The 13,661-nt window shown below is 41.4% G+C and overlaps 1 protein-coding gene across 3 annotated transcripts; it reads right to left on the reverse strand.

Annotated features, from left to right (window-relative positions):
* Nucleotides 1-6,311: 6,311 nt before the first annotated feature.
* Nucleotides 6,312-13,656, reverse strand: LOC308641191 (uncharacterized protein; the record flags this gene model as incomplete). Of its 3 annotated transcripts, none has more annotated exons than XR_014020419.1 (4): nucleotides 6,312-7,184; nucleotides 10,311-10,488; nucleotides 10,859-10,960; nucleotides 13,074-13,210. XR_014020419.1 is itself a non-coding variant. In XM_081279502.1 (4 exons), the coding sequence occupies 4 exons, from the start codon at nucleotides 13,654-13,656 to the stop codon at nucleotides 7,137-7,139; spliced, it is 471 nt and encodes a 156-aa protein (XP_081135628.1). In that variant the 3' UTR covers nucleotides 6,312-7,136. The 3 variants fall into 3 exon arrangements, 2 of the variants coding, with proteins under 2 accessions (XP_081135628.1, XP_081135627.1); XM_081279502.1 differs by lacking the exon at nucleotides 10,311-10,488 and adding an exon at nucleotides 13,474-13,656 and having other exon boundaries at nucleotides 10,859-10,972; nucleotides 13,074-13,199; XM_081279501.1 differs by lacking the exon at nucleotides 6,312-7,184 and adding an exon at nucleotides 13,474-13,656 and having other exon boundaries at nucleotides 10,219-10,488; nucleotides 10,859-10,972; nucleotides 13,074-13,199.
* Nucleotides 13,657-13,661: the final 5 nt, after the last annotated feature.

Raw genomic sequence — 13,661 nt, forward strand, 5'->3', positions numbered from 1 at the left:
TGAGCATTCTCCTCCTAAGCAAAGAAGCGCTCTGCTGGGTTTCTTAGGCAGTTCGGTCGCTGCCCTCACTTGATAAAGGATGCACTTAACTGGGCCTCACCCTAGACCTACAGAGCTAGGGCATTGAAATGGATTCCCAGGATCCGCACTTGTAAAATCACACAAGTGTTAAGTTTGAACATTAATGTACGACCACAAATTGGCACATCTCTAACTCACAAGTAGGGGAATAGGACCCCCAAGACAGCAGGGAACTTGCTCAAGGTCACCCAGGAAACCCAAGCTTTAAGTTAAACCGCACCTGGGGCAGAGTCCCTCTCCTGCCCCAATGAATCCTGTGGCCTTGGGCAAACTGTTCTGTATATTGATATGTGCCATGGGGTAGCAGAACGCAGTGGCTCAACCTTGTACTCCCAGAGGCTTGGGAGGCTGAGGGCAGAAGAATGGCAAGTTCATGGCTAGACTGGGCATTTTAGGGGCACCTTGTCTCAAATCTCAAGATGAGAAATAAAAGAAGCTGAGTATGTAGCTGAGCAGTAAAGGGCCCTTGAGTTCAATCAAACCCCAGTACCAAATACATATATAAAATATATATGTATTTATGTGTGTGTGTATTTACATGTGTATATATGTCCAAATATATATGTATGTATGTATATAAATATGTGTGTGTATATAATTATATTGGAATGTTGAATGAGACAAAAAAAAATGAATCCCAACTACCAAGCACTGCCCCACCATGAATAGATGTTGAATTAAAATGTGACATTCCCACCCCCCACCACACACACACACAAACACTGGGGCCCCATCCATCTGGGAGCTCCACTGGCTGGAAAGGGAACCACTCAGCCCACTTGGTGGCGCTGTGGGAATTTCTCTTCCTGAAGACAGAAAATTCCCAGCTGGAAGGTGGCCTCCTCCTGGGAGACTGGGGAGTCTCCATGGAGGGCTCTGGGGGTCTACATAGAAAGGTTTAGCTGTGGGAGCTTCTGGCTAGGAACTTACAGACCCCATCCCAGTACTCTCCCAAATGGAGAAGGATTCTCAGCAGGGGTGAGACTAGTCCTCAGTGAATTCACTATCCCTTCAAGCTTTTGAAAATGCATGCAAGCTCTGGAATAGGATATCCAGAACCTCATCCCAAATTCATCCCCAGAAGCTAATTCTCCTTAACCCTTCCTTCACTTTTGCCTTTGTTTACAGTCCACTCTGTTTCTGTCTTCTCCTTCAGACCATTCATCCTGTACATACCAAGTCCAACCCTAAATTTCTTCTCTGCAATAGACTCTCTAGGTACAGGCATAGGTGCCTTTCCTTGTATTTTCAGAACAAGGTTAATTGCAACTGTAAATATAGAAGTGAGCCTGCTCAGTTAGAAGTGGGGAGCATCTCAGGGGCTCATGAAGGAGTCACTATTCAAAAGCATTGGCCTTATCCCCTAACTCCTCCAGATGCATTTTCACTTGAGAGATGCTCAAGTCAGAAGTCCAAGAATCCTCACTGAGCTCTCTTTTTCTCTCAATTATGGAACACCCAATCCATAGCAAATTTTGTGGGTTTACCCTCCAAAATAAATATAGAATCCAATCACTTCTAACCCCCTACCACCACTATCACCACTATCTGATGTCTCTGGAATCCTTAGACTCCTAGTCATCCTCTCTTCCACTCTACTTTTGCACACACACCCGCCCCAGAGTTTGTTGTACACACAGCTGCCAGGGTAATTTTTAACAATATGGATTAGGTTACATTGCTCCCCCAACTTCAAGTTCCCCATTTAGAATAAATTTCATACATCTATTAAAAATCCAGACTCTACTATGGCCTGCAAGGTGCTTAGGGTAGTCATGTGCAAATGCTCCCAGGGCAAGCTCTCTGTCCTCAGAGATGTCAGTCCATTTCATCTCTGTTCTGTACCATCTTTTGCTTTTCACCGCTTTCTAGTTCCTCCAGATTGTACAATGAAAAGAAAATAAGCAAGTCCCAGTGAGTAACGATTTATTCTCCACCAATGTAGTGGGTGCTAATCATGCGTGCAGATTGCAGATGATTTAAGGAATAATATTGATTAGCAAAAGCTATCATTTCCCCTTATTTTTCTTTTAACCTTTCAATATTATTTTTACAGTTCTACTTCCACAGTTTTCTCTCTCCAAACACCACAAAGCACCTGGAATTTGGGCAGTGACTGTAGCTAATCTGTAAGTTTTTATGATCATCCAACACCATCAACTTTTACATAACATCTGTTCTATGAATTACAAAAGAGTTACCGTTATCACCTTGTTCAAATGCTCATATTTCCCAGCTTCTCCAAAGCAGCATCTGATACTGAAGTCATTTTCTCCTATTCAAATTCTTGAACAATAAGATGTTTCTCAAGCCAGGTGTGAAGCACTTCTTTGACCCTCAGTCTGGGGACTGCTTACTCCGAAGTCCTCCAGCAGGACTGTAAAATTCTACACTTTCTAATGCTCACCCTGGGAACCAGGGATTGTAGGTGTTGGCTTCTTCCTCTTGGTTGGCAAAGCCTGCTCCTCAGTTCCTCCCTCGTTTAACCCAGGCGCCAAGCCCCACTAGACCCCACGGCAGGAGCGGGCAGCAGCCCGCTGTGGGCGGTTTTGTCCTCTGAAGGCTGGGGAACTTGCAGCGCCCTGTCCCACGGGTTCTGAGCCAAGGCTTCCGCGAGGTCTAGGTGGAGCTCTGCAGAGGCAACTTGGTCTTGCCTGGATGCTCAACCCTCGCCACCGCCCACGCCAGCAGCAGAAGGGCAGCGACCGCCACGCGTGAAGCCACACAGGACTATTAGTCCCGCCGCTTCAGAACCCCGCGCGCTGCTCCTGTTCCTCCCCATCGCCGCAGTCACAGCCGGGAAGAGCGCAAAACCACCGCACCTCTCACTCCTGGTGCTACCTTGGTTCCTCTCCAGGTCTGTACTGTCCCCACCCGGAGACAGAGGGCGCCAAGGACCGGGGAAGGGACAGAGGGAAGTGATTGCTCAAAGTTTATCCATCTGGCTATGGACTGATTGTGCGGGTAGTGGGGCGCTAGGACAGGGCAGGGTCATCTGGACAAACAGGGTAAGGGGGCCCACAATCCTCCTGCCCCGAGCCCGGTCTCTCTACTCATCTGAGTGTGCAATGAGGTCCACCGTTCTTGCTGCTCTACTTGGTGTTTGGAGCGCCGCCAAGAACTGTCCAGTGAAGACAGAAAGTCTCCGGAACCTCTTCATCCATTGGCCAGAAAAAGTATCGGGGTCAGGTTCCCAGAGCCGGGGCTTGCCTTTGCAAGGCGCGGGAAAATTCCCCAGAGAGCGCGTTGCGCACCTTCTGCACCGCGGGTTGCGGCAGACTCTCTCCTTCTGTGATTGGTTCTTCTGGTCCGGGAGGCACTAGTTCTTAGGAGGGTGACTGGCAAGAGCACGAAGCAGAAGGACCACAGCCTCCCTGTCAAGGAGGTTTGGGATGGTGGACAGACACTTGGAGAATAGTCTAGGCAGCTGTCAGATCCCACGTGGTTCTCATTTGGGGAGCAAGGGAGTAGACTAAAAGTGCACATTCCATAACTGCACCCCAGAGGTACTGAATCAGAATCATCGAGGGTGGGATCTGGAATTTTCTTTTTTAAAAAACAAGTTTAGAGGGCTGGGGCTGGGGCTCAGTGGAAGAGCGCTTTGACTGGCATGTGTGAGGCACTGGGTTGAATCCTCAGCACCACAAATAAGTAAAATAAAGGTCCATCAACAACTAAAAAATATTTTTTAAAACCAAGTTTAGAAAGAATAATACACAGTAATGATAAGAATGAGATCTGAGGGGGGAAAACCCCTTAATTTATAAATAAGGAAGAAGCTCCCTAAGAGAGATGGAGAGAAGTTACCCTCTCATCTACCCTGCACTGGTTTTGGGGTGGCTCTTTCCTGGCCTCAGGAAGCTTCCTGAATTTCGCTCTGAGAGATGGAGAGAAGTTACCCTCTCATCTACCCTGCACTGGTTTTGGGGTGGCTCTTTCCTGGCCTCAGGAAGCTTCCTGAATTTCGCTCTGATTGTTAGGCAGTTGAACACCTCAGGGGAACCTTGTCATATATACAGAGTTCTCTCTGCCCAATTTTCCTGCTCTGTGTCCCCTGACCCCTCACCACCCTTGTCTCAGTTCTCAGGAATTGCAACAAGCTATTTGCCTTGCTGTCCTTCATGCATCCTGGTCAGGAATCTCAAAGCAACCAACTGGACCGCTTTGTAGGATGACTTACTTGTCCTTAGCTGAAGGGTGTCCAGTTCACTGCAAACCATTGTTCCATGGTTTTTAAACTATGGGCTATATACAGTTCTTGGTAGTCCATTTTGACCAGAAGTCTAAGGTAATTACTATTTTAAAGTCCTTTATCTGCGTCCCTTCTGGGTCTGTTTCTATTCATTGGTTTTTCTCCTCCTTACGGGTGATATTTTCCTGCTTTGGATAATTTTTATTGTATATCACACTTTTGAGCGCTACATTTTTACCTCCTATCAATATTCCTGAGCTCTGTTCAAGTACACAATTTGTTATTTGGAAACCATTTTATGCTTTAAGGCTTGATTTTATATTTTATTAGCTGGAAATTCAAGTTTTCCATTCTGACTGAAATTTAGCCTACGGCTCTGCCATGTTTGGATGTCAAATGCCCCTAAAGGTCCATGTGCTAAAAGTTTGGTCCCCAGGTTGGCACTGCTGGGAGCAGGTGGGACCTTTGAGTGGTGGGGTCTGTGAGAGTTCCTGAGGCCACTGGAGGTATGCCTTCAAAGGGGATTGTGAGACCCTGGCCCTATCTTCTGTCCCTTTGCTCCCTGGCCTAGAGATGTACGTGGCTTTGCTCCACTAAGAACCACCACCATTATGTGCTTCCTTGTCACAGGCCCAAAACAACTGTGCCACGTGATCCGGAACAGGAACCTCAAAAACTGGAGCCAAAATAAAACTTTTCTCTTCATAAGTTAATTATCTCAAGTATTTTGTTTTACAGTGGTGGAAAGCTGACTTGCTCATCTTGTCATACTAGAGAAGCAGTGCCTCTCTGAGTTTTCTACCTGATGTTCCATAAATTATGACATTTTTTATTCTGACTTTTGGGACAGAAACTATTCCCAGCCCTAGATGAGCTTCAGAAAATGTTCCTGAAAATGTTTAGGAAATCTGCTCATTTGGGGGAGTTTTTTTTTTTTTCTTTCTGACACTTAATTTGCTTTAATTTTGAGGTGTACCTACTGCAGATCTCCTAAACTCTATGTAGCTGTAGCTCTGTTCTCTGTAGTGCCCCATTCTGCAAGCTCCAGCTTGGCCACCCAGGACTCCAGCTTGTCTTCCTAACTCAGAAACTGCCAGGTCAGGCAGCTGTACCCTAAGATGTGCCTTAGAAAATCTGTCCACACAGTAAGCTAGACAACTGTAGGACTTACCTCATTGTCCTGCATGCCCTGGTGTCTGGTATTTGAAAGTTGTTGTTCCATATATTTTGTCTTTGTTCCTTTAATCATCCCAGGTATTTGTGTGTGTGCGAGGTGGGGTGCATTCCTTGTTTCTTCATTCTAGTCAGTAGTAGAAGTTAGTTACGTTCTATTTGAACTCATGAATTCTATGAAGCCTAATGAGGAAAAAGTCAGTCTGTGCTACAGAAAATAACCAGAGTACCAGACCTGAAGTTTTAAAAGAACGCTTTTTTCCAAATGTTCACTGGAGCAGCACTCTCTACACAGTACCATCTTTGGTTCTAGGAAGAAGATACATTGTTAAAGAATCATGGTTATAATCTTCTCTCTTGTGTTGTTTTAAAATATATTTGGGGAGATCACACATATAAGCATTGTGAAAAGCAAACAATAGCACATTAATCAGCAAAATCTTAAAACACAAGATAACAAGGTAACTTAAAAATGATATCGACATAAATTTCAGTCAGAATGGAAAACTTGAATTTCCAGCTAATAAAATATAATTTCATTGGAAATATAGACAGGCAAAAATAATATGGGTAATATTTCCTGGGGAAACATTTTATACCTGGAATTAAGTGTGTCACTTTTATATGAATCATCTCATTGAACAACTCAAAAAAATGTACAATAGCTATCATTATCATCTTTTTAAAAAAAATAAGTGACGAAATTGAAGCCCAACTTGCTTCAAGTCATAAAGATCATGAACTTCAGCCCAAAGATTTCAACACAGGCACTGAGACTTCAGATACCGGGGAATTTTTTTAAATAATTTTTATTGGTACATTATGATTATATATAATAGTGGGATTCATCATTACATATTTTTACATGCACATGATATAATTTGCTTAATTTTATTTCCCAGGACCTCCCCTTTCCCTCTACTCTCCCTCCCTATTGCCACCTTCCTCTACTCTTACTGGTCTCCCTTCTATTTTTATTAGATCACCTCATTTTTTTTCCTTTTCTTTTTCCTGTCTGGCTTCCACATATAGGAGAAAACATGTGCCCCTTAACCTTCTGAGTTTGGCTTATTGCACTTAACATAATGCTCTCAAGTTCCATCCATTTTCCTGCAAATGTAAAATGTCATTCTTTTCTGGCTGGATAAAACTCCATTATGTATACATACCATATTTTCTTTATCCTTTCATCTGTTGAAGTACACCAGGCTGGTTCTATAATTAAGCTAGTGTGAATTGTGCTGCTATATACATGCAGATAGGAGTTTTTCATCAATGCATTATTTTACTCAAAATAAGCCAAATGATAATCCTTCCTCCCTCCCTTCCTTCTTTTCCATGCTAACTAAATTTGTGTTGCTTTTTTTTCCTATTTCATGGGCCTTTCTGAGTTAAGGAAATTCAACACATTCAAGGGGTAGAAGTTTGAAATGAAATTTCAATTAAACTGTGTCTTTAGAAGCAATGATTCTGTGGCTATGGGGAGGCTTTAGCTTGTGGAGTTGCAATGCTTGCTAGTTGCAATGCTTTGTGATCCTCCAGTTAGGAACCAGGGAAAAGGAAGGAGATTTTCTGCAACACATCTCCAACTTTAATGAACTTTGGTCCCAAGATGTGTCTTCAAATTTGCTCAACATAGACCAGATGCAGGACTTCAGATTCCACTGCCACTTGTTGTTCTCATTTTGTTTTAGAATTTAACTTTAATAAACATAATAGGGGTGTCCTTTAATGATGCCTAATGAGAATGAAAAAGTAAAGTTATAAACTCTGAAAATATGTCTAACATATGATATATAAACAATTTGTGTTCAGAATATATAAAATACTTCATTATGTATTCAGTATAATCAGTGATATAAAAAGAAAATAATCTACTAGAACAGTAGACAAAAAGCATAAAAAGGTAAACTATGAAAAGGGGTTTCAACCCCCATTCTATTTAGAAACAACTGATTAAACAATCAATAAAGTACCATTTCACACCCACCATTATTAGCCAGCATTAAAAGTTGAGCAATATTATGATGTTAAGTAGTGAGAACTGTCATTTCCCACTGGTGGAAGTGCAAACTGGTACCACCATTTAGATACCACTTTGGTGGCATCTAATAAAGGTGAGTATGCATTTGTCCTTAAGTTGAGTGATTCTACTTCTATGCTCATGCCTGGCAGACACGTGTATCAGGAAGCATGTTCTAGGATATTCCTAGCAGAACTGCACCACTGTTTTTAGTAACAGAAACTCAGAAACAACTAAAGCATGCATAAAATGTTAAGTTTCTTCAATGGATTCTGTTAAAGTGAAAACAGGATTCCATCATCAAGATGAACCTCAAAAAACTAGTGAAATAAATCACAGAAAATATGTTATACAGGATGCATTTATATAAAATTGAAAACAGGCAAAACTAAACAATATGCTACCTATACTTTTTGTTGTATAGGTCCCTAAAGAAATATAAGGCAACAATAATTTTAAGACAATTCAAGATGAAGGAGGGGCACATTGGAGGCTTCTAGTGATTTTGATAAATTAGATCTTAAGACAAATGCTACAGACATGATGTTTATTATTGTTATAACATATACTGCTTTTTCATGTATAATGTTTCATAATTTAAAAAAACCCAGTTGAGTAAGTGAAGACACCATTATCACATAGGGAACACATGACGGGGTACAAGAGCAGAAGTCAGTTAATGACTTTGGTTTTGAAAGTTTTGAGGGTGAAATAATGCCACTAAGGACTCCCAGAGTTGGTGTCAAACAGGCTACAAAGCATTATTATCTAGAGCTCAGAAGTGAGGACAATGATGCAAATTAGATTTGGGCAGTGATATTTGAAAACAGGAGGGAATCGGGAAGTGCCAAGAGAAGAAGAAACTCAGCATTAAGTGATTGTACATGTAAATGATATATGAATATGTATATCCGGTTTTGTATGTATCCAGTCGTGTGCTTTATCAGTAACTTGAGTATATTTCCTTAGTGCTGTACAGACCAAGTACAGGATAGAAACTAAACAAATGTTTAAATCACCTTTTTAAAAGATGATTATTTTATTTCCCTTTCTTCTCTGCGTCCTCTTTCTTTCTTTCTCTCTCTGAACTAGGGATTGAACCCAGGGTCATTTTACCATTGAGCTACACTCCAAATCTTTTTAACGTTTTTCTTTTTAAAATTTTGAGACAGGGTCTTGCTAAGTTGCTGAAGGTCTCACTAAATTGCTGACACTAGCCTCAAACCTGAGATCCTCCTGTCTCAGCCTCCTGACTAGGTTTTTATAGGCATGTGCCACCAGGGCCCATGTGATTCTTTAAATATCCAAAAGATATATAAGAAGTCCAGCTTCACTGGGAAGTAAATAAACACAAATTTTCAAATAGTGAAGTTAAATGGCATTTCATCTATGAATTTTTAAACATTTAAAATAATAAGGCCGAAATAGTTTTAAGGAGTCAACCATATGTTTGGTCTCCTTGGACAACAGGAACAGGGTGAGTTGGTACAATTTTCCTGGAAAGTCATACATTGTGAGATGTATCTTTATCTTAGTAGTAGTATTTCAACTGCTTGAAATATGCTCTAGGGAACTATTAAGATGAGTAGAAAAAGCATGTTTGGAGTAGTTTTAAAAACAAGCAGGGCTGGGGATGTAGAAGTGGCTTGTTCATATGTGAGACCCTGGTTCAATCCCCAGTACCACAAAAACAGACCAACAAAAACTGGAAACAGAGCTGGGGTTGTGGCTCAGTGGTAAAGGGCTTGCCTAGCATGTGGGAGGCACTGGGTCCAATTCTCAGCACCACATATAAATGAATAAAATAAAGGTCCATTGGCAACTAAAAAAATATTTAAATAACTGTAAACAATCTAAATATTCAGAAATAGAAGAATGGATTAAAATTATTTATTACAGTGAAATAGTATATGTATTTCCAAAGTCTGGCAAATGACATATGAAAACAATGATATATTGCTTAGTGGAAAAGAAACTTATATGCATCACAGTATTTAAGTAACATAAGACTGGATCTGTATATAAGATAATAGAAGCAAATAAAGCATAGAATTATTATCTCTGGTGCTAGAAAAGTGGTGGTTGTTTTTTTTTTTTCTCCATTTCTCAGTAGCCATTATATTATCCTATTTGTACTCAAGAAAATCTATTATTTTTATCATTAGAAAGCATGGAACATGTTACTGAAAGTGATTCTTACTAAGTAATCTTTTGTTTTCTTTAATAAGGATACTGTCACGAAGCAGAAATGTCCAGGCACACCTGTGGGTCAATGTCTGTGGACATAAGAGCATGTAGCAGCACCTCCAAGCTTAGAAGCAAGGTCAACAAGCATGAGAGAGCCCAGAATCCAAATCTGAACACCAATGAAGAATATTACTACACCTTCATTTTGAGTAAAAGCTCAGGAAATTGGGCCATGGTGGGTTTGCAACCTATGAACCCAGTGGGAGTGTCCATTCGGCTCTGAGATGATTGACAATTTCAGTGAAGGTATGGAGAATCATTTTAATAAGGACAGTATTGTTTATGAAGAAAATGCAACAGATGGACATATATATTTAGGAATGCCTTTAAAGTGGCTGCCTAGAGGTTCTTATTTAAAAATGGCATTTGGTCAAAGAAAGAGGAAGATGGTAAGATACCATGCCAGTGTGGAAATACAAATATCAAGGGCATTCATTCTTCTTCACGTTGCTGCTGTGGCAAGAGCACAGATTCTTGAACTCAATTACCCTCACTAAAGAAGCACACTTGCACCTATGCCTCCCTGGCAATGCTAATTAAACCACCTCACTGGTGAGATGACAGAAGGATCTATATTGTGCCATTAGAGCATACCAGATCTGGGGACACCTCTCTGGGTGAAGAAATGCTCTTCCCAGGCTCGGTTCTTGGGTCTTGCACTCTGGTGTCCAGATAGGCCTGCAGGGGTGCTGACCTCATGACTGGGAGCTGCTAGTCAAGGAACCCTGAGGACAGCAGGTGGGTAGGTGCCCAGAAAGTTCATGAGGCTGAGCTAACAATGGAGACAAAGTAAAGCCTAGGTTTAGTAAAGTGAAGCACAGGTGCCAAACTCCTTTGCTGCAATATGAGGTTAAGAATTGCCCTACTGCAGAGGGATGATAATTAAATGATCTAATATTTGTAAAATGCTTGCAACAGTGCATAAAAAGGACTTTGTGTTTGTTAAAGTTAACAGTTGGCTTTACTGGTGGTCTAAATAGAGTTTCTCACCAGCGTCGTTGGGGGGTGGGGCAGAGTGGGGGGATTGAACTCTGAGACACTTTGCCACCCAGCTATACCACTAGCCTTTTCTTTAATTATTTTTATTTTTTATTATTACTATGAGATAGTGTCTCGCTAAGTTGTTAAGGCTGGCCTCAAACCTGTGATCCTCTGTCCTCAGCTTCCCCAGTTTCTGGGATAACAGGTGTGCCATCATGGTGCCCAGAGTTTGGGTCATTTTTGAAAGTTGCAGTTTCCTGGACCTTGCCCTGGACCTGTAGAACCATATGACAGAATAGGTTGGCTCCAAGAAAAAAGCATTTTTTTAAAATGACTACCCCGTGTACATCTTAAGGACCCTAAAATGGGGGGAAACTTAGATCTGGGTCAATCTCTTTGATTTGCAAATGAAGGAATTGAGACTTGCCAAAAGTCTCCCTGCAGGATCCTAAGAGAATGTTAACACTCCAAGGTTAAAATCCTCCCCCACAATCCCTTTCCCTTTTCAGCTATTTCCGTGTCCTCCAGCAAATTAATCTGTTATATAATGTGTGAAAGGGGTCAAAGTCACACATACTTCAAAGAAGTGGGTGTGAGGATCAAATAAGACCAAGGCCAGTTAAACACACAAAGGATGAATACGCAAACGGCCACCATCCCTTCCTGGGGCAATTCTCTCAGGCGCAAGATGGAATTTTTCTTGACTGGGAGCAAACTGCACTGTGAGGTTTTGCAAACTACAGTACCAGGAACTGCACAAGCCACTCCAGCCTGCGTGTCCCCTACTGATTGATACATCTGCTGCTGCGACTTGTGGCCACAACTACCCAGAGCTCTGCTGACATGGCCTTTCCTACAAAGGAAGGTCCCAGCTTGCTGTCACCCTGCTGCTCAGAGCCCCCTGAATACCAGTGGGGCCAGTACAGCCCCTCAGAGGTCTAAGCCACGCCCCTTATCCTGGACAGAGCTCCAGCTGCTGAGCTCTAGCTCCTGGAACTCATATCTCCCAATGCCTTTGAACTCTAATTGAAATGAATACCACCACTTCCTGGTGTCAGAAGAGTGATTTGTTACATCCCTCTTGTGGAATTAAGATATAAGGATCACAAAGAACCCATGCTAAAGTAAGATTTCATCCCTAAAAGAAAGCCATTCCCCTATTACCTAAAGCCATGATATAGTTTATTGCAAATATATAAGGTTTCAGAATTATCTGTTCATTTTATAACCGGGCCCCCATAAACCAACACATAATTTACAAAGCCAGAAATGTTTAAAAATAAATTGTTCCAAAATATACAAAATTATATAAAGATTTCGGAAACAATGTGATAGATATTTTGCTACGAAAGTTTAGTTACACAGGTGTTAGAACACATTTTATGTTTTCTGTAAACCTCCTATTATCTTTTCATGAACTAACATTTTTATCTATCAAAATGATTTGAATAAGATTTCCAGTGAATTTTAATTTTGTGGATTGAGAATTTTATGAACATGTTGAATTCTTAACATCCATGTTCTAGAAAGTGGTGTTAAGCTTATTGTCTATTAAATCACTCCTTTGCTTATGCAGTGAAATGTAAAAATGGCAGAAAGAGAGAAATAAATTTAAAAGCCACCAGAGAAAACACTTCCAGTGGCAGGAACACATTCTTAGTGCTTTAACCACTTGTTATTCTACTCTCATAAGTCTTACTCTAATGTCTACAATCACAGACTTCGACAATAGTGTTTGTTTCAAAAAAGACAACTTCACTTCATTTTAGAGTGTTCTGAGTCTCTTAACTTCTTGGCAATATCTCAAAAGCGCATGAAATACTAGCAATTTAGCTCAAATGGTAGGAAGTTCTTTAGTATTTGGGACTACCAGGATAGCTCTTGAAAAGTGTCTTCAGATTGATGGACAAATACAACTTCAGTATTCTTTACCATCTCTTAATGGGCATTGAAGTTGTCACTGTCCCAGAACCCAGAACCCGTGACAGGAAAAAAACCCAAAACCACAAACCAAATTCTTATTATTTGGTAATCATGGCTTGCCTTACTCACAGGAGTGTGAAAATTGCTGAAGATTCAAAGAATGACAGTGAGTGAAGAAACTTTTATATAATTGGGTATTTTTTTTTTTCTTTGATAGAGTAATCTTTCTTAAACCCCAGACCCACAGAAGACAGAACAGTCATTTTATCTACTCTGGGTGTTTGTGTATACTTTGGGGTCAGTTTTCTAAAACTCTCACAGTATTGCAGTTAACTAAACACACCTTTTAAAACTGTTACTTTATATGCATCATATATCTTTCTGTCAATTGCATAAAGAGTTGTCACTATTGTGACCTTTATTCTCTTCTCCAAAACATCATCGAGTACTTACTTGCACCTTTGAATGCAGGTCCTGCATACAGGCTGCCATGAAAGTTTCACCCAATCTTCTTTGGTCATCAGTTTTGATGCATATTTCGGGAGTCCATACCATTTTCTTGTTCAGGATTGTAGATGTCTGAACACGTTCGGAAAATCAATTTAGGATAAGGGTATTTACTCTGTCTTCATCTGTAGCTTCTTCTTGGTTTTCATATTCCTGGGACCTGTCTCTTAAACTGGGGATGTTGACTCCTGGGAAGGGCCCAAATAGCTCACATTTCCTGCTTCCCACCTACCCACCCAGCCAAGTGCCTCCTGAGTGTTGGAGCAGATGGTTCTGCTGTTACCCAATCCTCCTGCCTAGCCATGGCTGCGGGCACTTTGGAGCCACTTTTCTGCCGCCTACTAACACAGCTGCTTTCCTCAAGTCGATGCAATTGCTGGTCCACGACAGTCCCAGTCCGCTCTGCTGGCTGCGTCTGGCGACCCACGCCCTCTAAGCCCCACCCAACCCAACTTCCCTCTAACCCCATTGGGGTCCTGGGAGAAAAGAAACCGGTGCAGTAGGTAATAAAGTTATGGGGCGTGGTCATTCTGG

This window comes from Spermophilus citellus (genome assembly GCF_964194105.1).
Source record: "Spermophilus citellus genome assembly, chromosome: 2".
Taxonomy (NCBI): Eukaryota; Metazoa; Chordata; class Mammalia; order Rodentia; family Sciuridae; genus Spermophilus; species Spermophilus citellus.